The sequence below is a fragment of the Scyliorhinus torazame genome, chromosome 1, assembly GCF_047496885.1.
Source record: "Scyliorhinus torazame isolate Kashiwa2021f chromosome 1, sScyTor2.1, whole genome shotgun sequence".
Taxonomy (NCBI): domain Eukaryota; kingdom Metazoa; phylum Chordata; class Chondrichthyes; order Carcharhiniformes; family Scyliorhinidae; genus Scyliorhinus; species Scyliorhinus torazame.
In genome coordinates this window covers 59644066-59668926 of record NC_092707.1, presented here as the reverse complement: position 1 = coordinate 59668926, position 24861 = coordinate 59644066, and the positions used below count along the sequence as shown (strand labels likewise).

Below are 24861 nucleotides of genomic sequence, written 5' to 3'. Positions count from 1 at the left end.
GGTGAATTGGATATTCTGAATTCTCCCTCTGTGTACCCGAACAGGCGCCAGAATGTGGCGACTCGGGGCTTTTCATAGTAACTTCATTGCAGTGTTAATGTAAGCCAACTTGTGGCAATAAAGGTTATTAAATGCTGCCGTTAGACAGCAGTGCTAACCACTGTGCCACCATGTTGCCCTGAATACCAAGTAAACACAAAAATAAAAGGAAAATACCACAGATGCCAGAGATTTGAAATAAAAACAAAGAATGCTGGAAAAATGCAATTTGTCTGGCAACGTCTGTTGCGAGAGAAACAGAGTTAACGTCAAGTGCAATATGGCTCTTCTATTCCGATCTGTTTCTAAGAAGTCATACGTTAACTCTGGTTCACTCTCCACGGATGCAGCCAGACCTGTTGAATTTTTCCAGCACTTTGTTTTTATGCTAAGCAACAAGATAATATTGGAAATTTAGAACCATCAAGCTTAGGCTATTATTTAAAGATAAGTGTTACTTACAGAATTTCTATAACGCTATACAGACAAATCACCAGCACCTAATGGATTGCATCAAGCATCCGCTGGGGAAAATCAAAAAAAAGATAGCAGCAGCACAGACCATAATGTGACAAACTGCCACTGGAAAGAGAAACCGTGCCGGAGGACTGGAAGATAGCAAATGTCCTTTACTTCAGGTGTTGTTAAAATACTGGAGCGTTAATAGTGTGGAATTAAGCAGCACTTGGAGAAGTAAAAGCCATTCAAGTCCAGTCAGTACAGAGGTCTTAAAGGCAAGCTGGGTCTGAATAATCTAAACATATAAAAGGAGGAGAGATTTTAAAAATGTGGTTTCGGTGAATTTTAAGCATTTGAAAAATTAGTATTCAAGACAAGTTAGTGACTTACAATAATGTGAATGTGGTCAAAGAGGCAAAGATGATCACCGAGTGTAATGTGAAGGATAGGGGTAAAACAACATGTCTCAGATTGAAAAATAAATGTAGTACATGGCATTCTGATTGCTCTTCTATTGAGCATGTGTACAAATTATATGGGCTTCATGATTTTGATTGGGAACCAAAGGAATAACATTGAAATGTGCTGATGACCCCCCAAATTTTTAAATTGGAAAATTGCGAGGAGATTGGCGGAGAACAGATAGGTTAGCACACAAGTCAATGTAGAAAAACATGACATGATAAAATTAGAAGCAAGAATAGGTGGAAGAAGTGCACCTCAAAAGAGTCAATTTTCAAATGGGGAGGAACAAAGGAACCTTAATAGGCAAAGATATTTATTTAAAGTTGTACAAGTATTATGGCCACGAGATTTGGAAAATTAAATCCTTCGGTTTTATATCAGCAAGTGCTGTCAACAATGCGATCAAGCAGAACCAACACAGGAATAACCAGTCCACTGATGCTCAGTTTGAGTTCTGCCAGGGTTACTCATCTCAAAACATCCTTGGTCCAAACATGGACAAAAGAACTGAACTCCAGTGACTGCCCTTGACATCAAGGCAATATTTGACCATGTGTGGCATCAAGAGGCTAAGCAAGTCTGTGGGAATCAAAGGGAAAAACTCTCCGCTGATTGGGGTCATACCTAGCACAAAGTAGAACAATCACCTCAGTCCCATGACATCACTGGAGGAGTTCCTCACGGCAGTGCCCTAGGCCCAAACATTTTCAACTGCTTAATCAGTAACCTTCCCTCCATCAGGGTCAGAGGTAGTGATGTTTGCAGATGATTGTACAATTTCAGCACCATTTACAATTCCTCAAATACTGAAGCAGTCTGTGTCCATATGCAGCAAGGCCTTGACAATATTCAGGCTTGGGCTCCTAAGTGTCAAGCAACATTCATGCCTCACAAGTGCCAGGCAATGACTATCTCTGATAAGAGAGCATTTAACCATCTCCCTCTCACATTCAATCGCATTACCATTGCCAAATCCCCCACTATCAACATCCTGGGGATCAAACACGGACCAGAAACTAAACTGGACCAGCCATATGAATAATAAGCCGACAAAAGAGGTCAAAGGTGGGAAATCCTGGGCAGAGTAATTCACCTCCTAACTTCTCAAAGCCTGTCCACCATCTACGAGGCACAAGTCAGGAGTGTAATGGAATCCTCTCCACTTGCCTGGATGAGGGCAGTTCCAACAACACAAGGCTTGACATCACCCAGGGGAAAAAAAGTACCTCATGCATCACCTTCAACATTCACTCTCTCAGCCACTGATGCATAATGGCAATAAATACTTGCAACAGCATAGCCAAAATCAGAAGTATAGTTTGATTTAAAATAATTTTTAAAACTCAGTCTGCAGTATTTTAAAACTAGCTAACCGTCTCAAAATTCAATGAATAAATATACTGCAAAAGACTGGTTAGACTTGCAATTAATACAAATAATCTGTCACATTAATTGCAACATCTGCCCTTAATATTTAAATTGAAGAACATACTTCCTTTCCGGCCAATAGGAATAGCATAGTAATGAAAAATATATATACCTGAATGAGGGGCTTCCCTCTCCAAAGTAAGGCTTAGATACGTCTTCCCTTTTGAAGAGCTTTTCATCAGTGACTTCAAAAAGAGACAAGAGGTATAAATAAATATTGTTATTTTGGGAATTTATACACTTCAGTGCAAAAATCTAAATACAGTAAATGGATGCAATAACTCTAGCAATAATATTACCAATTACACTTCTAATACTTCAAATATGGAATTAAATTGTTCATATCTTACTTCCAGAAATAATTAGCAGACATTAATAGGAAGCCATAACATTAAAGCTGGCAGATCAATGATTATGTACAAATAAAACAGACAAATTACTCTGCAATCTCGCATATCGTGAAAGCCTCAAGCTATCAACCGTCTCAAAAAATGCTTCAGTATTAGGGCATTTGGTCAACAAAAGTCTACAACAGTTATCCACAAGTGCATAACTAAATCGCCACTTACATTAGTTAAGAGTGTCTGTCTGGACTTTACATGCAAAAGATGAAGGTTTCCATTTCTTTCTCCAACCATCAGAAATTGTCCTTCTTGACAAAGTGCCACCACATCCACATCAGTGTCTACAATAGATGAATTAGAAATCAGATATGTTGAACAGAAATTTGGACAGCTAACGGATTGAGAGATAATGGGAGGAGTTCAGGTTCCCATTATATGCTCCGAGAAGGCAAAAGAAATGTTTCTTCAGAAATCTACAATGCTTACTGCCTTTGTTAAGCTTGAGAATGCTCTCCCTGCACCTCCCCACTTATGATGTAAAGTGCTATCTAAATACAAGTTGTTGTTGTGGTCACAGTATTTAAGACAGCCAATGGTCATCCATAGCATGAAGTATTGACCCAAATTGAAGAAATTTTAACTAGAGTGCATACATCATTCTGACAAACTAAGTTATTTTTCAAATCATCCTAAGTCAAAGGTCAATTTCATACACAAGGACCTTTTTTTGTATGTCAGTATTCAGTCATGGGTAACACCAAGATAAACAGGATGTTGTTCGTGATTCAGTCTCTTGTCATTCAAGGAGATGCCGAGCTCCCTCTAGGCACTGGCATTGTAAAGGCGGAATATACTTAAGACGGTTTTGTTGCTGCTGGGCTGAATGCTTAAGAGAAGTTGGCTAACTTGACAACATCATTGTTTAGTGTTGCCTCTAGTTCAGAGAGAGAATGTCCGAGCCAGAGAGGCACAGCAGATATCATTAGCATAGATGAATTTGAGAGTGGGTTGTAGGCAGATCGTTGATAAAGATTGAAAAGGGTTGGGACGAGAACAGATCCTTGGGAAGCTCCATAAGACCATAAGGCATAGGAGCAGAATTAGGCCACTCGGCCCATCGAGTCTGCTCCGCCATTCAATCATGGCTGATATTTTCTCATTCCCATTCTCCTGCCTTTTCCCCATAACCCCTGATCCCCTTATTAATCAAGAACCTATCTATCTCTGTCTTAAATCACTACTGTGATTTGGCCTCCACAGCCTTCTGCGGCAATGAGTTCCACAGATTCACCACCCTCTGGCTGAAGAAATTCCTCCTCATCTCGGTTTTAAAGGATCGTTCCTTTAGTCTGAGATGGTGTCCTCTGGTTCTAGTTTTTCCTACAAGCGGAAACATCCTCTCCACGTCCACTCGATCCAGGCCTCGCAGTATCTTGTAAGTTTCAATAAGATCCCCCCTCATCCTTCTAAACTCCAACGAGTACAGACCCATAGTCCTCAAACGTTCCTCATGCGACAAGCGCTTCATTCCTGGGATCATTCTTGTGAACCTCCTCTGGACCCTTTCCAAGGCCAGCACATCCTTCCTTATATACGGGCCCCAAAACTGCTCACAATACTCCAAATGGGGTCTGACCAGAGCCTTATACAGCCTCAGAAGTACATCCCTGGTCTTGTATTCTAGCTCTCTTGACATGAATGCTAACATTGCATTTGCCTTATTAACTGCCGATTGAACCTGCACATTAACCTTAAGAGAATTGTGAACAAGGACTCCCAAGTCCCTTTGTGCTTCTGCTTTCCGAAGCATTCCCCCATTTAGAAAATAGTCTATATTCCTCCTTCCAAAGTGCATAACCTTACTTTTCTACATTGTATTTCATTGGCCACTCCATTGCCCACTCTCCCAGCTTGTCCAAGTCCTTCTGCAGCCTCCTTGCTTCCTCAATACGATCTGTCCCTCTACAGATCTTTGTATCATCTGCAAACTTAGCAACAATGCCTTCAGTGCCTTCTTCCAGATCATTAATGTATATTGTAAAAGGTTGCGGTCCCAGCACAGACCCTGAGGCACACCACTACTCACCGGCTGCCATCCTGAAAAAGACACCTTTATCTCCACTCTCTGCCTTCTGCCAGTCAGCCAATCCTCCATCCATGCCAGGATCTTACCCTGAACACAATGAGCTTTTAACTTATTTAACAGTCTCCTATGCGGCACCTTGTCAAAGGCCTTCCGGAAATCTAAATAAATCACGTCCACTGGTTCTCCTTTGTCTAACTTCCTTGTTACCTCCTCAAGAACTCGAACAGGTTTGTCAGACATGACCTCCGTTTGACAAAGCCGTGCTGACTCAGTCCTATTTTATCATGCACTTCCAAGTACTCCGCGATTTCACCTTTAATAATGGACTCTAAAATCTTACCAATGACCGAAGTCAGGCTAACCGGCCTATAATTTCCCCTCTTCTGCCTCCCTCCCTTCTTAAACAGTGGTGTTACAATAGCCACCTTCCAGTCCTCTGGGACCCTTCCTGCCTCCAGTGATTCCTGAAAGATCATCACCAATGCCTCCACAATTTCATCAGCTATCTCTTTTAGGACACTGGGGTGTAGTCCATCCAGTCCAGGTGACTTATCCACCTTCAGACCTTTCAGTTTCCCCAGAATCTTTTCCTTTGTAATGGTCACTGCACTCACCTCTGCCCCCTGGTTCTCCTGGATCTCTGGCATCCCACTGGTGTCTTCCACGGTGAAGACTGATGCAAAGTAACTATTCAGTTCGTCTGCCATTTCTTTGTTTCCTTTCATTACTTCTCCAGCCACATTTTCTAGTGGTCCAATGTCATCCTCAGGTGAAGGAAGAAGCTGCGCTCCGAAAGCTAGTGATTTGAACAAACCTGTTGGACTATAACCTGGTGTTGTAAGACTTCTTACTGTGCCCACCCCAGTCCAACGGCAGCATCTCCACATCTTTGAGTTTTGACAAGGAAACTGTGTTGTACGCTGCAATGAGATTGAAACAGCGCCGGTTTGAAAGTTTATTTTCAAAGCCATTTCCAATGAAGGTGGTTAGGGCAAGAACCTTGTCACATGTGTTTCACCCTCGCCAAAAGCAAGCTTGTTCGGCTGTCAAGACTTTCTCCACCTCTGGCTCTATCCGCTCCAATAACTTACAGCGCACAGAGCATCCCGTTTATCTTGGTGTTACCCTTGACCAAATACTGGCATGCAAAAAAAAATCTGAGCAATACAGCAGCAAACATCAAAACTCAAAACAGCCTTCAAAGCAACTTTGCTGGCTCTTCATGAGTGCAGATGCTCAAACCTTAAGGACTTTAAGCTTTTATCATTGTTGACTTGACTGCAGAGAGCTGTGCACGAATTGTACAACTAATCCCACACCGAGTTTTGTAGATACCCAGCTCTACACAACAATGCACATCATCTTGGGTACCCTCTAATCAACTCAACTCCCATGCTTCCCAGTGCTGAGCAACATCCCAGCCCCTCACACAAGGAGGGAGATTACAACAAGAAAGCTCCTGGGGAAGCTTTTACATCAACCCAAGCCAGCCACTGAACAAGGACCTTGCCAATCAACCTGCTGCTCACCTCCCATCAGGTCAACCTACATGGCTAAGACCACCATGCCATAGAATAACAGCAGAGGTCCTGTGACAGTAAGAATGGAAGCAACACACCATTAACTTCCTCATCACAGATCCCACAGCCCACCCACCCGACTTCAACCTGCAACGCCAACAATGGGCACTCCTCAAACGTTTCTACACGGGCCAAAACCTTTGTGCAATAAATTGGTACAAGTAAGGCTTTGCAGTGAACCCGGACTGCAGCTGTGGTGCACCCCAATCAATGACTCACATCATTGAAGACTGAGTGCTGAGAGCGCTCCATTTAGCCACTCCGGAAGCTATTGCCTGGCTTCGTGATTACTGCATACTTAAAAAAGCATAGGCATTACAAATGCTGAGAATAATGATACCACCATTAGGAATAGCCACTAATGCATACGAACTACGAGACATCCTTGAGCAGGTAGCTAATTACACTGCACAAGCTGTTAACCAGATAGAAACAGATGGTTGCTATAAAAGAGCGGTTTGTCCTGCAGAATAGAATGGCCCTTGATTTCTTGTTAGCTGAAAAGGGAGGCACTTGTGCCCTGATTGGAAGTAACTGTTGCACATACATCCCTGATAACTCAGGAAAAATTGATTAATCTGGTGGATCACATTCATAGAGAGGTGACAAGATTACGTGAAAATGAGGGATGGGACTTTGACTTTGAGTGGTAGGATCGTCAGGACAGAGGATTGTGTTCTGGATTATAAATCGCCATTGTAATCTTGATTGTTGCATGGTTACTGTTTTAATGTTGCGCAAGATATTTTTATTGTACGAACACGGGAACAGCCCTAGCCACCTTGCTACCAGGCTCATAACATGCAGGTAACTGTCATACGTCGTTCCCCTTACATTATAACCCACCCTGCACGATAATTTACGAAAAGGTGTTGATCAAAAGATCAACAAGGAGGGAATTGTGGGAGTGAAATTAATGAGTTGCCAACTTAGAAGCATGCTGGGAAATGCTTGACTATAGTTCAACACTGCTTTTGAATGAAAATAAGTAGATCAGGTAACATAAATGAAATACTGCGTAATATTCTGGTCTCGGCCTTATTATGAAAACACATTGTCCTCCGAAAGATAACAAAATGTGTACTCGAGTTGTTTTTAGCCAAGGGCAAGAACATACGTACTATGTATTTCATCTTATGTACTTTCCAAGGTCTACTTAATATAAACATGCCTGTTTACTTCAAGCTGTTATTTCAGACTATAAAAATATGCTGTCTTCAACCGCATCTCAGAGTGCAGTGCACTGGCTTTGCAGCTGGAACACTCTCTCTCCGCAAATATGTGTGTGTAAATCAATTTCCTTAAATCGAAAAAAAAAAGCATAGGCATTTTGGATGGAATAACAGGAACAACCAACACTGTATCCCAGCATCAGTCGCAACCTTCAATGACTGTTTCCCAGATTTCACAGGGTTCATCAGAAGTCTAATCAGTCCTCGCTTGTTGGTGCAAAATTAAAAGAACAAACTTGCATTATATTAAACCTTATTACACCCTTTGTCTCAGAATATCCCAAAGTCTTTCACCTATAAGTAATTGGAGGAGGAAGTCTGGAACCAGAAAAATTACATTGCACCTGCCCCAGAATCTAATAACTGTGCTCAGGTGCCAACAGAAAACCGTTTTGCAGCGAGAGAACGGTTATGTTAAAAACCTGTTTCTGTAGCTGGTACTATGCATTATAACTGTGTTTGAAAATAGTCGGGGACATATGTTGCATCAGGGCTGCTTTACATACTCTTTATGTGTAAGCAACATTCTTACAGTATATCTAGCACAATGTAATCATCTTTCAAGCATGGTTCACAATTTTCTTGATAATCTGGCATGGCAAAGCATCTTCTTGAGCTTCTTCCCTTTACAGCTGTTGGGGTGAAAACTAAAGACGATGATCTATTCGGTTGTTAATCGACCACTAGCAAGACACACATCTAGGAATGAAACAGCACCTTGATTATTTTGTCCAGTCTCTCAAAGCCCAAGGTACAATGATGAATGCCACATCTAGATGGGGCAGCACGGTAGCATTATGGATAGCACAATTGCTTCACAGCTCCAGGGTCCCAGGTTCGATTCCGGCCTGGGTCACTGTCTGTGCGGAGTCTGCACATCCTCCCCGTGTGTGCGTGGGTTTCCTCCGGGTGCTCCGGTTTCCTCCCACAGTCCAAAGATGTGCAGGTTAGGTGGACTGGCCATGATAAATTGCCCTTAGTGTCCAAAATTGCCCTTAAGTGTTGTGTGGGGTTACTGGGTTATGGGGGTAGGGTGGAGGTGTTGACCTTGGGTGGGGTGCTCTTTCCAAGAGCCGGTGCAGATGCGATGGGCCGAATGGCCTCCTTCTGCACTGTAAATTCTATGATGATGATAGATGAGCTGTTGTGTTTCTTATTTCTGCAATCACCGGAAAATGCTTCATAAAGCCCTTTCCACACTATTCCTCAATAGTAAAAATCTTACTTTCTATTTTAAAATGACAAGATCATTGATGGCCTTTTTTATTAACAGAAACACATACTGTAGTATTCAAGACATCTCAGATGCAAGTTAGTTTTGAAACCAATGTGCACAACTGCAGATGGGAAAACAGTGCAGAGTCAGGATCGAAGGGAAACCACATCTCAAGATTCAGGTAGAACAAGGACATAACTAACTTCTGCATTGAGCAATGACAATTACATTTAAAAAGTAATAAATTGTAGGTGAACAACTTTGTGATGTTCTGAGATGGAGAGTATAATAAGGTTTAATATAATGCTTGTTTGTTCTTTTATTTTTGCACCAACAAGCGAGACTGATTAGACTGCTGAAGAATCCTGTGAAATCTGGGGAACTATCACTGCAAGTGCAACTTTATTGTACTATTTTAATCTGGTCCTCCGGCAGTAGTTGTGAGCATCTGCTTCCCTAATATTCTGGAGAGAAAAAAAGCCAAACTAGCCAACAGTACTCACCAAACTGGAGCTGCAACAGCACAGATTGGCAAATCTGGTCCAAAAGCAATACTGAATGGTCCACAACAACCACACAGCCATCAGAGCTGCAAAAGGCTTGTAGCTTGGGGCTGACTGTTACCTAAATGACAACGGCAATGTTAACTCTGTACAGCAACGTTTAAACTTAGGCACAGTTAAAACACTTTTGAAAAATAAAAATACTTGAAACTGCAGTTTATTTCATTCCATGCTGTGGGTGTGCTTGCATCTCAGGGACTGCAGCAGTTCAAGAAGGCAACTCACCACCACCGTGATGGGTAATTAGACATGGGCACTAAGTTGCTGACCTGGCCAGTGATGCCCACATCCCGTAAAATGATTAATTTTTTTTTTTTTTTTTTTTTTAAACACAAAAATTCTCCAATTTCATAGGACAGCTAAGGCTGTGTAAAGCCATATGGCAATATGGCCAGCAAATTAAAGTGTCACTGACCCACAAGTTAAATCAAATTATGGAATTGGAGCACACACCCACTGCAATATATAAACACAGACATTTGTTGGAAGCAAATTGTAAACTCCCTCACTGCAGTGGAATCAGTCTGCACCCAAATTGAGAAGCACTCATTGGATTACCTCCCCCTTTTCATTACAAACACTGGCCCTGACCTTCAAATAATTATTCATTAGATTTCTGTTTACAAGATTACTCAATTTCCAGAACATTTAATCACTAAAACACCAGAGGTTTTCAGCATGAATTGAAAATCTGCAGCAAACCATAGGATTTACTAATTAACTAGTGATAACCCTCAGGCATACACCATCCAGGAATTTACCAAATCACTGGCAAATGGGGATAGAAAGATGTTTTCATATATACGAGATGATCTTGTGTTAGCAGAGAATTATTTTTAAGTATTCAAACACAAGAAGCATTTGAAACATCCCAAAGTGCTGCAGCTTTACTTGGTTTTCTGAAGTTATGTTGTTTTCTTACCACCCTACCTCACCAACCCTCAAAAATAAAATCTTACCGTCGTTGAAGAGGATATTTTAACTATAGTATCCACTTGATAAAGGGCTGCACCACTCTCTTTTCTGGCCTCAATGTTTAGTCGACCGGTGCCTGTGTCATCGTTTGTCAGAAGTTCAATATCATTCCACATCTTGAATGATTGCTATAATCAAAAATGCAAATTAAATAGAAGTAGCCAATTGTATGTAACTTGCTAGTTTGAACATTAGACCCTGATAAGCAATTGATTTTTAATGGCCATCTTCAATTTAATTTTGCTAACAAAATATTTCAAACTTAAATGAGCAAGAGATATTTGTGCTTTGAGTTTTTGCAACAGAAAGAAAATGGATCCTTCCTTTATTATACCGAGCAACAACTTGCATTTTAAAGTACCTTTCATATAAAATAAAAACTCAAGGCACTTCACAAAGGTGCAATCAGAAATAAAATGAACAAAACAAACAAAGAGGTAATAAGAGGGGTAGCCAAAAGCTGAATCAATAGTTGGTTATAAGGAGTGTGCTGAAGGAGGAGAAAAAAGTGCAAACGGATTGTGCACAGAATATAATTTTGGATGAACTGAAACTTGTGTGCGGTTCAGCCAGATCTGGTTAATGACTGAATTGTTCTTTGCCAGACACACACCTGCACCCCACTATATTTTCCAGCTCTTTCACTACTTGACTTCAGACATTATTTTAGATGCAAAAGTGTTAAATATATGCAGTCCGATTCTCTGTTCCTGTGTTGACGCCAGGGCAGGATTAGTGGATTCTACGACGGCAAAACTGGCGCCGCAACTGGACCAATTCAGCGATCGTTGAGGGGCAAGTGCCGGCGCCACGAGGCACACAATCGATTTGAATCAGAAATGGTGCTAGTTTTGCCAGGGTCAGGATTGACACTTAAAAGGGTGACAAGCTGCAGCCACATATACACACTTCATTCCCCACACACCATCCCAGCCATCAGAATGGCAGCATTGCGCTGGTCAAGGAAATACAGCCTGAGTGAGTGAGACACAGACAGAGTGAGAATTTGGTAATTTGGTGCAGTGAGGTAACCAGGAAAGGCCTAATTTTGGGAGCCGTTCGGAGGAGGAGGAACAGTCTCTGGGAGTATAAAAACCTAACGGTAACTTCCTGTTTTCCAGTTTTTTTTCTTTTTTTTCCCAAAAGTGACGTCAGAGGGAAGCTGTGATCTGATTGGTTGATAGTAAATCTGCCCCAAAAATTTTTTAAAACACAGCTAAACTCGTAAACTTAAATTAAACTAATTAATTAATTAGTGATGGCTGGTCAGGTGATGTGCTTGAGCTGCTTGATGTGGGAGCTGGCAGATCCCATTGCGAGCTGCAGCGACCACATCTGCAGTAAGTGTTGGCTGCTCAAAGAGTTGATGAGCTGGAGTCTGAGCTTCAAACACTGAGGCACATCCGGGAGGGGGAGACTTACCTGGACACTGTGTTTCAGGAGGCAGTCACACCTGTCAGAGTAAGTAGTTTAAATCCTGCCAGTGGCCAGGGACAGCAGGGTGTGACTGCAAGTCAGGCAGGTAAAGGGAACCAGCAGTCAGGAACTCAGGAGTCTCAGCCCTTGACCCTGTCCAACAGGTACGAGGCACTTGCTCCCTGCGTGGATGGTGAACAGGGCTGCAGGAAGGATGAGTCAGCTGACCAAGGCACCATGGTTCAGCAGGCCATTCAAGGGGAGGGAGTAAATAGGCAAGTTATAGTTGTAGGGGATTCTATTATCAGGGGGATAGATAGTATCCTTTGTGAGCAGGATAAAGAGTCCCGCATGGTATGTTGCCTGCCTGGTGCTAGGGTGCGGGACATCTCTGACCGGCTTGAAAGGATACTGGAAAGGGAGGGGGAGGATCCAGTTGTTGTGGTCCATGTCGGTACCAACAACATAGGCAAGTCTAGGAAAGAGGACCTGTTTAGAGATTATAAAGAGCTAGGATTCAAATTAAAAAACAGGTCCTCAAGGGTCATAATCTCCGGATTACTGTCCGAGCCACATGCAAATTGGCATAGGGAGGCAAGAATAAGGGAAGTTAACACGTGGCTGAAAGAGTGGTGTGGAAAGAGGGGTTCCTTTTAATGGGACACTGGCATCAGTTTTGGGACAGGGGGGACCTATACCGTTGGGATGGTCTCCACCTGAACCGAGCTGGGACCAGTGTTCTGGCGAAAAGAGTAAATAGGGTGGCCAATAGGACTTTAAACTAGAGATTGGGGGGGGGGGCTGGGTACCAAGAGGTGAAGTAATCAGTGGGAAGCGTAGCTGCTTAGGAATACAAAAAAGCACGAAAAGACAGAACTCAGGAGAGGTTACGATAGTCCCCATCCCACAAAATATGACACAGTGTATGGAAAGGCTCAGTAAACCAAGGTCCACCACACTAAGAAAACAAAAAGGGACGGTCAATAGAGAATTAAAGGTGCTATATTTAAATGCGCGCAGTGTACGGAACAAGGTAGATGAGCTTGTGGCCCAGATTGTGACTGGCAGGTATGATGTGGTAGGCATCACAGAGACGTGGTTGCAGGGGGTTCAGGACTGGCATTTAAACATCCAGGGATTCACAACCTATCGAAAAGACAGAGAGGTGGGCAGAGGGGGCGGAGTTGCCTTGTTAATTAGGAATGAAATTAAATCAATAGCACTAAACGACATAGGGTCAGTTGATGTGGAGTCTGTATGGGTAGAGTTGAGGAACCACAAAGGCAGAAAAACCATAATGGGAGTTATGTACAGGCCTCCTAACAGTGGTCAGGACCAGGGGCACAAAATGCACCACAAAATAGAAAGTGCATGTCAGAAAGGCAAGGTCACAGTGATCATGGGGGACTTCAATACGCAGGTGGACTGGGGAAATAATGCTGCCAGTGGACCCAAGGAAAGGGAATTTATTGAATGTTTACAGGAGGGCTTTTTGGAACAGCTTGTGATGGAGCCCACGAGGGAACAGGCCATTCTGGACTTAGTGGTATGTAATGAGCCAGACTTGATTAAAGATCTTAAAGTAAGGGAACACTTAGGAGGCAGTGATCATAATATGGTAGAATTCAATCTCCAATTTGAAAGAAAGAAGGTAGAATCAGATGTAAAGGTGTTACAGTTAAATAAAGGTAACTACAGGGGCATGAGGGAGGAACTGCCGAAAATCGACTGGGAGCAGAGCCTAGTGGGAAAGACAGTAGAACAGCAATGGCAGGAGTTTCTGGGAGTAATTGAGGACACAGTACAGGGGTTCATCCCAAAGAAAAGAAAGGTTATCAGAGGGGGGAATTAGGCAGCCATGGCTGACAAAGGAAGTTAGGGAATGCATCAAAGCAAAAGAGAAAGCCTATAATGTGGCAAAGAGTAGTGGGAAATCAGAAAATTGGGAAGTCTACAAAAACAAACAGAGGATAACAAAGAGAGAAATAAGGAAAGAGAGGATCAATTATGAAGGTAGGCTAGCCAGTAACATTAGGAATGATAGTAAAAGTTTCTTTAATACATTAAAAACAAACGGGAGGCAAAAGTAGACATTGGGCCGCTCCAAAATGACGCTGGTAATCTAGTGATGGGAGACAAGGAAATAGCTGAGGAACTAAATAAGTACTTTGCGTCAGTCTTCACAGTAGAAGACATGAGTAATATCGCAACAATTCCGGAGAGTCAGGGGGCAGAGTTGAATATGGTAGCCATCACAAAGGAGAAAGTGCTAGAGAAACTAAGAGGTCTAAAAATTGATAAATCTCCGGGCGCAGGTGGGCTACACCCTAGGGTTCTAAAGGAGATAGCTGAAGAAATAGTGGAGGTGTTAGTTATGATCATTCAAAAGTCACTGGAGTCAGGGAAAGTCCCAGAGGATTGGAAAATCGCTGTTGTAACCCCCCTGTTCAAGAAGGGAACAAGGAAAAAGATGGAAAATTATAGGCCAATTAGCCTAACCTCGGTTGTTGGCAAGATTCTAGAATCCATTGTTAAGGATGAGATTTCTAAATTCTTGGAAGTGCAGGGTCGGATTAGAACAAGTCAGCATGGATTTAGTAAGGGGAGGTCGTGCCTGACAAACCTGTTAGAGTTCTTTGAAGAGATAACAAATAGGTTAGACCAAGGAGAGCCAATGGATGTTATCTATCTTGACTTCCAAAAGGCCTTTGATAAGGTGCCTCACGGGAGACTGCTGAGTAAAATAAGGGCCCATGGTATTCAAGGCAAGGTACTAACATGGATTAGTGATTGGCTGTCAGGCAGAAGGCAGAGAGTTGGGATAAAAGGTTATTTTTCGGAATGGCAATCGGTGACGAGTGGTGTCCTGCAGGGTTCAGTGTTGGGGCCACAGCTGTTCTCTTTATATATTAACGATCTAGATGACGGGACTGAGGGCATTCTGGCTAAGTTTGCCGATGATACAAATATAGGTGATGGGGCAGGTAGTATGGAGGAGGTGGGGAGGCTGCAGAAAGATTTAGACAGTTTAGGAGAGTGGTCCAAGAAATGGCTGATGAAATTCAACGTGGGCAAGTGCGAGGTCTTGCACTTTGGAAAAAAGAATAGAGGCATGGACTATTTTCTAAACGGTGACAAAATTCATAATGCTGAAGTGCAAAGGGACTTGGGAGTCCTAGTCCAGGATTCTCTAAAGGTAAACTTGCAGGTTGAGTCCGTAATTAAGAAAGCAAATGCAATGTTGTCATTTATCTCAAGAGGCTTGGAATATAAAAGCAGGGATGTACTTCTGAAGCTTTATAAAGCATTAGTTAGGCCCCATTTAGAATACTGTGCGCAATTTTGGGCCCCACACCTCAGGAAGGACATACTGGCACTGGAGCGGGTCTAGCGGAGATTCACACGGATGATCCCAGGAATGGTAGGCCTAACATACGATGAACGTCTGAGGATCCTGGGATTATATTCATTGGAGTTTAGGAGGTTGAGGGGAGATCTAATAGAAACTTACAAGATAATGAATGGCTTAGATAGGGTGGACGTAGGGAAGTTGTTTCCATTAGCAGGGGGGACTAGGACCCAGGGGCTTTTGTGAGGGCCACAAAGAATCCAGCAAACTCACACTCCCACAGGATTGTGGGATTGTCATTAGTCCCCAGCCAATGGTAAGTAAGCAGGTTATAACATCCGTCCCCCCCAAAGTCCAAGGAATCCACCGAAGACCCTGGCGAAGGAGGGCGTCGGACTCGTTTTGCCACAGGCCGGACACCATTTGCACGCGGCGCTGGATCAGGCGGCGTGTAACGAGACGGAGACCGGCGCTTCTGTGATGAACGGCGCAACGGTTGTACATCCACGGCCCGTGGACCCGAGGATTCCCCCTCTGATGCATCCTGTGTCTCCATCTCGGAGTCAGAGTCTGCTGCCTCCGTCATGTCAGCGTCTCTATCTCCATTCGGTTCTGTAACGACCTGCGCAGGCTTCGAGTGAGGCACCAGTGGAAGATTGTGAGGACTACCTTCCCTTGTCTCTGGTCTCTGCGGCTGTAAAAATGAGCTCCGGGGGCGGGGAATCTGGAGGGGAGAGTCTTCTGGACCGACGTGGTCTACATGTTTGCGCTGGAGACGACCCTGGGCTTGCACCTGGTAAGATATAGGGCCCGTTTGGCGAAAGATTACACCAGGAACCCACTGGGCACCACCAGCAAAATTCCGAACGAACACTGGGTCACCGGGCGCAAACTGCCGAATCGGCCGATGCTGAGAAAATCCCTGTCCCTGCCTTTCTTGTGTGCGGCGTACTTTTGCGCCAATGTCTGGGAAATCCATACTGAGGCAGGTGCGAAGTCTCCGGCCCATTAGGAGTTCTGCGGGAGCTACCCCAGTCACCGCACGGGGGGTGGTCCGATACATAAACAAAAAGCGAGCCGGATTGATCCGGAAGACTGCTTCTTTAGGCCTCTTTTTGAATGTCTGCACTGCGCACTCTGCCAACCCATTTGAAGCCGGGTGGTATGGGGCAGTGCGGATATGGCGTATGCCGTTCATCTTCGTGAACCTCGCAAACTCCTCACTCGTGAATGGAGTGCCGTTATCCGTGACCAGCACCTCGGGGAGGCCATGCATACTAAACGACAAACGCATCTTTTCAATTGTTGCGCAGGACGTTGGCACCTGCATCTTATGCACCTCTAGCCATTTAGACTGGGCGTCAATTAATAGAAGGAACATGGATCCTTGAAAGGGGCCTGCGAAATCTGCATGCAAGCGCGCCCAAGGCCGCCCTGGCCATTCCCAGTGATGTAGGGGTGCGGCCGGCGGAAGCTTCTGATGCTCCTGGCAAATGGAGCAGTTTTGGGCCACCTTCTCAATGTCGGTGTCGAGGCCTGGCCACCAGACATAACTCCGGGCCAACATTTTCATCTTGGTCACGCCCGGATGCCCATTGTGCAAGTCTGATAATATCAGCTCCTGGCCTTTTTCCGGGACAATCACACGCGTCCCCCATAAGAGGATGCAGTCTTCCACGCTGAATTCTGACAGCTTGGAGGAAAATGCCCGCAACTCGCCTGGGAGCAGTCTATGCGGCCCACCATACAGGTCTATGTGTCGAACCTTTGACAGGACTGGCTCCGCCTGGGTCCACTCACGGATCTGTGATGCTGTGACAGGCAAGGTGTCCATAAAATTTAGGGTTGCAACCACCTCACCGGTCGTGGGGGTCGACATGGGGCCGGTCCATAAAGGCAATCGGCTCAGTGCGTCGGCATTTGCTATCTGCGTACCTGGTTTGTGCTCCATAGAATACTCGTATGCAGCAAGCAACAAAGCCCAGCGCTGGATCTGTGCGGAAGCAATGGGCGGTATTGGCTTATCCTCTCTGAAAAGATCCAGCAGAGGCTTATGATCAGTCATGATAGTGAAATGGCGGCCATACACGTACTGGTGGAAGCGTTTCACCGCAAAAACCACTGCCAGGCCCTCCTTCTCGATCTGCGCGTACTTTTTCTCCGCTGCAGTCAATGAGCGGGAGGCGAAATCTATCGGTCGCACGGCCCCGTTCTCCATCTTGTGGGACAGGACGGCCCCAATACCATACGGGGATGCATCACATGGTGACGAGCAAAGACTTTCCAGGATCATAGTGGGTTAGTAACCCAGACGACGACAATTGTTGCTTTACCCGCCGGAAAATGGTTTCTTGCGGCTGACCCCAAACCCAGGTGTGATTTTTCTTTAGCAGAAGGTGCAAAGGGGCCAGCATAGTTGCCAGATTGGGGAGGAACTTCCCGTAATAGTTTACGAGACCGAGAAAAGAACGAAGATGCGAAGTGTCAGTCGGGGCGGGGGCCTGTTGAATTGCACGCACCTTCTCTGCGACGGGGTGCAAACCTTCGCGGTCCACCCGATAACCTAGGTAGACTACTTCCTTTGCCTGAAATACGCACTTTGTGCGATGTAAACGGACTCCAGCCTCCGAAAGGCGCCTAAGGACAGCCTCCAGAGTTTCCAAATGTTCCTGCTCCGACGTCCCTGTAATCAAAACGTCATCTAAGTAGACAGCAACACGTGGTAAACCTCTCAAAATGCCCTCCATAACACGTTGAAAAATTGCGCAGGCAGAGGATACTCCAAAGGGCAACCGTGTATATTCATACAGGCCCCGGTGTGTATTAATCGTTACATATGGTCGGGAGGCAGGGTCCAGCTCCAACTGCAGGTAGGCGTGACTCATATCTAATTTTGTGAACGAGAGTCCACCTGCAAGCTTCGCAGAGATCCTCTATGCGAGGCATTGGATATCGGTCGAGTCGGGAAGCCGTATTCACTGTAAGTTTATAGTCGCCACACAAGCGAACTGTGGCATCTGGCTTCATTACAGGTACAATTGGTGCTGCCCAGTCAGCAAAACGGACGGGCCTGATAATACCCAAACTCTCCAAACGAGTGAGCTCCCCTTCTACCTTCTCGAGCAAGGCATAAGGCACCGGGCGCGCCCGGAAATAGCGCGGCGTGGCTCCTGGTTCGACTTGGATACGGGCTACGGCCCCTTTTATTTTCCCCAAACCAGGCTGGAATACATCTGGGTATCGTCCTAGCACCTCAGTCAACCCTTCAGAAACTGTTTGGAGGATGTGCTGCCATTGCAACCGCAAATGGCACAACCAGTCCCGGCCCAACAGGCTGGGCCCATGGCCGCGCACCACGATAAGTGGGAAACGCCCCTCCTGGCGTCCATAAACAACAGGGGTCATTGTAGTTCCTGCAATGTCCAGTGGTTCTCCCGTGTAGGTGGCCAACCTGGCCTGTGAGTCGGCTAATGTAAGGGTCTGTATACCCTCCTTGATGCGGTCGAATGTCCTCTGGGCGATCACGGAGACTGCTGCGCCAGTGTCCAACTCCATCTCAAGCAGGTGGCCATTGACCCGTACTGTCACCTTAATGGGGGCCACACGGGGAGCTGCCACACAATGCAGCTGCAGGCAGTTGTCCTCCGTCCCCACGTCCTCAGGAGTAGTCGCCGCAGGTTCATCCACATGGAAGGTACGGCCCCTGGGCTGGTCCCAGTTTCAGTCGGAACAACGGCGCCCCAGGACCGCCGTCTGCGACGGGGTCGGCGCCTACAAGTCTGACACGGACATGGCTCCTCATCCATTGGTTCTGGAGAAGGCTCGCTTCGGGGAGGAATGTCCGACGGCCACTGGCGTCGGTCCGGAAGTTGCCTCGCCCAAGGTACCGCAGGAGTGCGGGGGGAACGTTTTCGGACGGAAGGGGTTGCGTCCCAAGGCATGCACTTCCATTCCCTGTAGCTCCTGCACTCCTCGTTCTGCGCTCTCTCGGGACAATACTATTTGAATGGCCTGTTGAAAAGTCAATGTTGGCTCAGCTAACAACCTTCTCTGGGTGGCCGCATTGTTAATACCGCAAACCAAACGGTCGCGTAACATTTCTGACAAGGTCTCACCATAGTCACAGTACTCCGCAATCCGCGTAGCCTGGATAGAAAATCGGCAAGGGATTCTCCAGGGGTCCTCTCAGCGGTATTATACCGGTAACACTGGACTATCGTGGACGGGGTTGGGTTAAAATGTTGCCCCACTATATTCACAAGTTCATCAAACGTTTTGGTGTCCGGCGCAGCTGGGTACGTAAGGCTCCTAATCACCCCAAATGTATGCGGTCCGCAGGCAGTGAGCAGTATGACCACCTGGCGCTCGTTTTCGGTGATATTGTTTGCCCGGAAATAGTAACGCATCTGTTTTGTGTACTGGTTCCAGCTTTCCAGCGCAGCATCAAAAACATCCAAACGTCCGTACAGAGGCATGGTATAATAGAAAACAACTTCCAACCGGTATCCAACAAAAATCCAGGGAGGTGGCTTCAGCAGTGTAGACAGCTATTCACTTTAACCTTCGTCACCAGTTTTGTGAGGGCCACAAAGAATCCAGCACGAGTTTTAAGGATACAAAGTAATAACATTTATTTACAATAACATATATATATATATATATATATTTATATATATATATATAAATAACAGCAGCAGCAACTTCCTGCTGGTTCCTAAACTGGCCAGCTTTATTTATACTTGGAGTTTACTAATGGTTTCTCCGCCCCCCTCATTGGGGAAGCTCATACTCCCACAGGATTGTGGGATTGTCATTAGTCCCCAGCCAATGGTAAGTAGGCAGGTTATAACAGGGGCACAGCCTTAGAATAAAAGGGAGTCACTTTAGAACAGAGATGAGGAGAAATTTCTTCAGCCAGAGAGTGGTGGGTCTGTGGAATTCATTGCCACAGTGGGCGGTGAAGGCCGGGACGTTGAGCGTCTTTAAGACAGAAGTTGATAAATTCTTGATTTCTCGAGGAATTAAGGGCTATGGAGAGAGAGCGGGTAAATGGAGTTGAAATCAGCCATGATTGAATGGTGGAGTGAACTCGATGGGCCGAATGGCCTTACTTCCGCTCCTATGTCTTATGGTCTAAGACGAGTAACCCTGAGATTTAACGACACAGAGACCCTGCTGGACCCCGTGGAGGAGAGATGGGCAACCCTGTTCCACAGGGTAGGAAGGAGGCTACCAGCTGCCGCTGATCACCGGACCTGGGCGCAGGTGGCAGCGGTGGTCAGCGCTGTGGCAACACCGTCCGGACTGGCCAGCAGTGCTGGAAAAAACTGCAAAACTTTCTCAGGGCTGCCAGGGTGCCCCGAGCACCAGCCCCCATTCCACACACCGGGAACCGCCAGGTGTTCTGGCCATTGAAACCACCAGCTACCCACCCCCTGGACTGCATGCGTTGGACTGTCTTACACTGTGCTTTTTCTATTCTTCCCCACACTGTGCTTTTTCTGTTCTTCACCACCCCCAGGAGACTGGAGGGGGACGGCCTGACCTGCGGACCCTCACCGCAGCAGTACAAAGGGGTCTGTACGTGGTCGGCGGTGGGCGCAAAGGAAAAAGCAGTCGCCGGGGAGGAGGTCGGCATCAGGCGAGGAAGTGAGACCCCACTGACTTGCAGGCCCCCATGGCATGTGTGTCACCACAGAACCCCCCCCTATGTATGCAATCATACATCTTGTCTCGTGTCTTTCACAGGCTGCTAATGATGGGGCAGGCCTTCCTAGTGTCCCCAGCCCCTGACCCCAGCAACAGCCATAACCCCATGTGTTGACCAGCGATGAGATCGAAACCGACACGGGTGGGTACCCTCGACCTGCATCCAGAGGCACCCCCGGAGCTAGGGTCTGGGGATGACACTGACTTCCGTTACAGCTGTCTCCAACACCCTCCACCATCCAGGAGACACTCACCTCGGCTGGGAACTTTCGTGAAGAGGCTCCTGGGGACGATTGCGTGCGCACCACACACATGCTCCGGTACAGCAGGTGGAGGTAGGAACTCCCGAGGAAGCGGACGGTCCAAGGGCAGGCCGACCCCAGGGACCAGCTGCCGTCAAGATGGGTTTAGAGGTTCTTGAACTGACGGTCCCATCGCAAGTGGAGATGCAGTTGAAGAACCAGAGACTGCATGAATGGTTGTCGGCGAGCATCCTGCAGGTGCAGTTCCTACAGTGCAGAAGGAGGCGATTCAGCCCATCCGAATCTGCACCGACCCTTTGAAAGACCACCCTACTGAGGCCCAATCCCCCGGCCTATTCCTACAACCCTACCCTAAGGGGCAATTTGTACTGTGGGAGTAAATGAGAGCACCTGGCAGAAACCCACGCAGACAGGGGGAGAATGTACAAACTCCACATGGCAGTAACCAGAGGTCGGAATCGAACCCGGGTCGTTGGCGCTGTGATGCAGCAGTGTTGGAGGAGTCCAACTGCACACACAAGAGCAGGTGATGCCGACCCTGCCTGCCACATAGGCCAACACTGCACAGGTGGCGGCTGCAGTGAAGGCCTCAGGGGTGAAGATTTCTGCCATGGGTCAGGATGTCCAAGGCCTGGGGCAATCTGTGCAGGTGATGGCCGAGACCCAGAACAGGGCTGCCCTCTCACAGGCAGCCATGTGCCAGAATCACCTGACCATTGCAGCAGCACTCCTGAGTATGGCCCAGTCACAGCAGGTCATGGCAGAGCATTAGCGGTATTGCCCAGGCACTGGCTGACGTGGCACAGACCCAGAGGGAGGTGGCCCAGTCCCAGAGGGAGATGGCGCAGTCACTACTTGATGTGGCACAGACCAGAAGGTGGTGGCACAGTCGCAGCGTGATGTGGCGCAGTCCCAGACATAGGTGGGCCACTCCCCCAGTCCACGGCCGCGACATGCAGACCCTGGTCGAGATGAGTGCAGGCCTCCAGGACTGGCAGTACCAGGTGACCTTGGGAGTTAGCTCTGCTTGCACTCCCGTCCCATGGGCTAGCCCAGGGTTCATTGGACACCGACACCCCAAGAGTGGTGGTGATGGGGCCCGTGCTGATGACTCCTGCAGGGTAGGCTTATATTAACACTGCAAAGAAGTTACTGTGAAAATCCCCTAGTCACCACACTCCAGCCCCTGTTCGAGTACACTGCAGGAGAATTCAGAATGTCCAATTCACCTAACAAACACGTCTTTCAGGACTTGTGGGAGGAAACCAGAGCACCCGGAGGAAATCCACACAGGCACGGGGAGAGCATGCAGACTCCACACCATAGGTACAGTTATTCCTTTTGAGTTTTCTTTTTTTAAAAAAAATAAATTTAGAGTACCCAATTCATTTTTCCAATTCAGGGGCAATTTAGCGTGGTCAATCCACCTAGCCTGCACATCTTTGGGTTGTGGGGGCGAAACCCACGCAGACATGGGGAGAATGTGCAAACTCCACACGGACAGTGACCCAGAGCCGGGATCGAACCTGGGACCTCGGCGCCGTGAGGCAGCAGGGCTAACCCACTGCGCCACCCTGCTGCCCCTTTTGAGTTTTCTGTCATTGGCTTTTATAAAATTATATTTTTCCATGTATTGCAAATATTGTACATTGGGAAGTAAAGCAGGAGCGCACTGCTCGAGCCCTCACGGAAATATTTGGCACTCTCCTACCCCTCTGACCGAAATTACCCTATCAGTCATAGGGCCATAGAATTTTACAGCACAGAAAGAGGACTTTCAACCCATCATGATGGATCGACCTAGGAGTAGCATTAGGGCCCATAAGGCCAGAAAGGTAGACACCAGTTAAGTTGGCATGGGTGAGGTTGGTGATGGACTGTGCCCAGCGGCCCACATGGAGGCTGGACATAGACCTCTTAGCCGACAAAGCCTTCTGCCAAAAAACATCACAGGCCATAGGCGAGTACATTACTAATAACCAGAATGGTGAAGGCTCACATTCAGGGAGGCACTGAAGACTGTGATCAGGGTAGAAATTATAGCCTACATGGCTTGCAGAGACAGGGAAGAGAGGGCGGCCAGGCAATAACTGACTCCATTCTGGAGGTTGACAAAAAGTACTCCAAGGCTCCGACCGTAGAGCTTCTGGCAGAGAGGAAACCAGCAGAAGCAGACTGGTACCCAAAAGAGGTCAACCGGGCGTTTGAGACCTCCTACCGAGGGCTGTACACCTCAGAGCCCCCCCGACAGGGACGCGGGGATGAAACAGTTTCTCGATGGACTGGACATGCCAGTTGTGGGGGAGAACAGGCGGTGGAACTGGAAGCACCAATAGGTCAGGGGGAAATCATGGAGAGCATCAACTTCATGCAAGCGGGGAAGGCCCCACCGTGGAGAGAACACCAGAGCTGATCATCTCCCTGGGTGCAGGAAAGGCCTTCGACAGAGTCAAGTGGAAGTGCCTCTTTGAAGTACTGGAGCGGTTTGGGTTGACTTCCTGGGTGATAATCCTGTGCAACGCCCCCAAGGCGAGCATTTGGACCAAAACCACCAGCCGTGAAAGTTCCAGCTGCACAGAGGCATAAGGCAGCGATGCCCACTATCCCCGCTCCTATTTGCCCTAGCAATTGAACTCCTGGTGATCGCTTTACGAGACACAAAAAGGTACAAGGGCATACAAAGGGAGGCAGAGAGCACCGAATGTCACTGTGCGGATGACCTGCTCCTCTACGTCTTGGAACCACAGAAAGGCATGAGAGTAATCATGCAGCTCCTGAAAGAGTTTGGAGTCTTCTCGGGCTACAAACACAAGCTGGGCAAAGAATGAAACATTCCCAGTGAACCCAAATGAGGGAGGGGCAGAGCTGGAGAGACTCCCATTCAAATTAGTCCAAAACAAATTATGCTACCTGGGGATCCAGATAGCCCACGACTGGACACCGCGGTATCCACAAGTGGAATCTGACCAGTCTGGTGGACTAAATTAAAAAGGAGCTAGAGATGGGATATGCTTTCCCTCTCTCTAGGCGGGGAGGGTGCAGACAATCAAAACAAACGTACTGCCGAGGTTCCTCTTCCTGTTCAGATCCAGAACGATCTTCATCACCAAGGCCTTCCTCCACGGCACAGATAAAATGATCATGCCGATAATGAGGGGGGTGGGAAGGATCCAAGAATCCCCAAATCAACACAGAAAAAGAGGAAAATTATGAGCGGCCTGGCACTGCCGAATCTACAATACTACCACTGGACACATGAACCCACCATGGATTGGGTGAGGATGGAGGAGTCTTCCTGCAAGGGAACGACCCTCCGGGTCCTCACCACGGCAGCGCTCCCGTCCTTTGCGACGAAATACACATCCTGCCCAGTGATGGTAGCCACACCAAAGACATATGAGGCAACATATTGGGCTAACCGAGATGTCCCCTATGCCACCACAATGTGGGCGACCCTCTCTGCGCTAAACTGGAAGGCACTGCCAGAGCAGACCCAGGCACCTGAACCGCATCTTCAGGATGACAGAGCACCACTCTATCATGTCCCTGGTCCCTGTATGGTTGTAATTGTAGCGGGCCTCCATGTCAATCTGCAGCCTCCAGATAGGTGTCATTAGCCACGACCGCAGTGGATAACTCCCATTGCTAAGGAGCCAGCCCCACAGCTGGGGATGCGCCTCGAAGAGGCCAGGAATGAAGGCATCGTGCACACTGTAGCCATCTAAGATGGCCACCTG

The 24861-nt window shown here is 46.9% G+C and overlaps 1 protein-coding gene across 1 annotated transcript in view; it reads right to left on the bottom strand.

The window, feature by feature from the left end:
* The window catches only part of kntc1 (kinetochore associated 1), a 263597-nt gene that overhangs the window by 234674 nt on the left and 4062 nt on the right, over positions 1-24861 (bottom strand). The window contains exons 2-5 of the mRNA XM_072495542.1: positions 10372-10515; positions 9353-9473; positions 2961-3076; positions 2504-2576 (exon numbers count right to left, since the gene is read on the bottom strand). Coding sequence (XP_072351643.1) covers positions 2504-2576; positions 2961-3076; positions 9353-9473; positions 10372-10503 — 442 coding nt within the window. The 5' untranslated portion in view covers positions 10504-10515. The remainder of the gene's footprint in view (positions 1-2503; positions 2577-2960; positions 3077-9352; positions 9474-10371; positions 10516-24861) is intronic.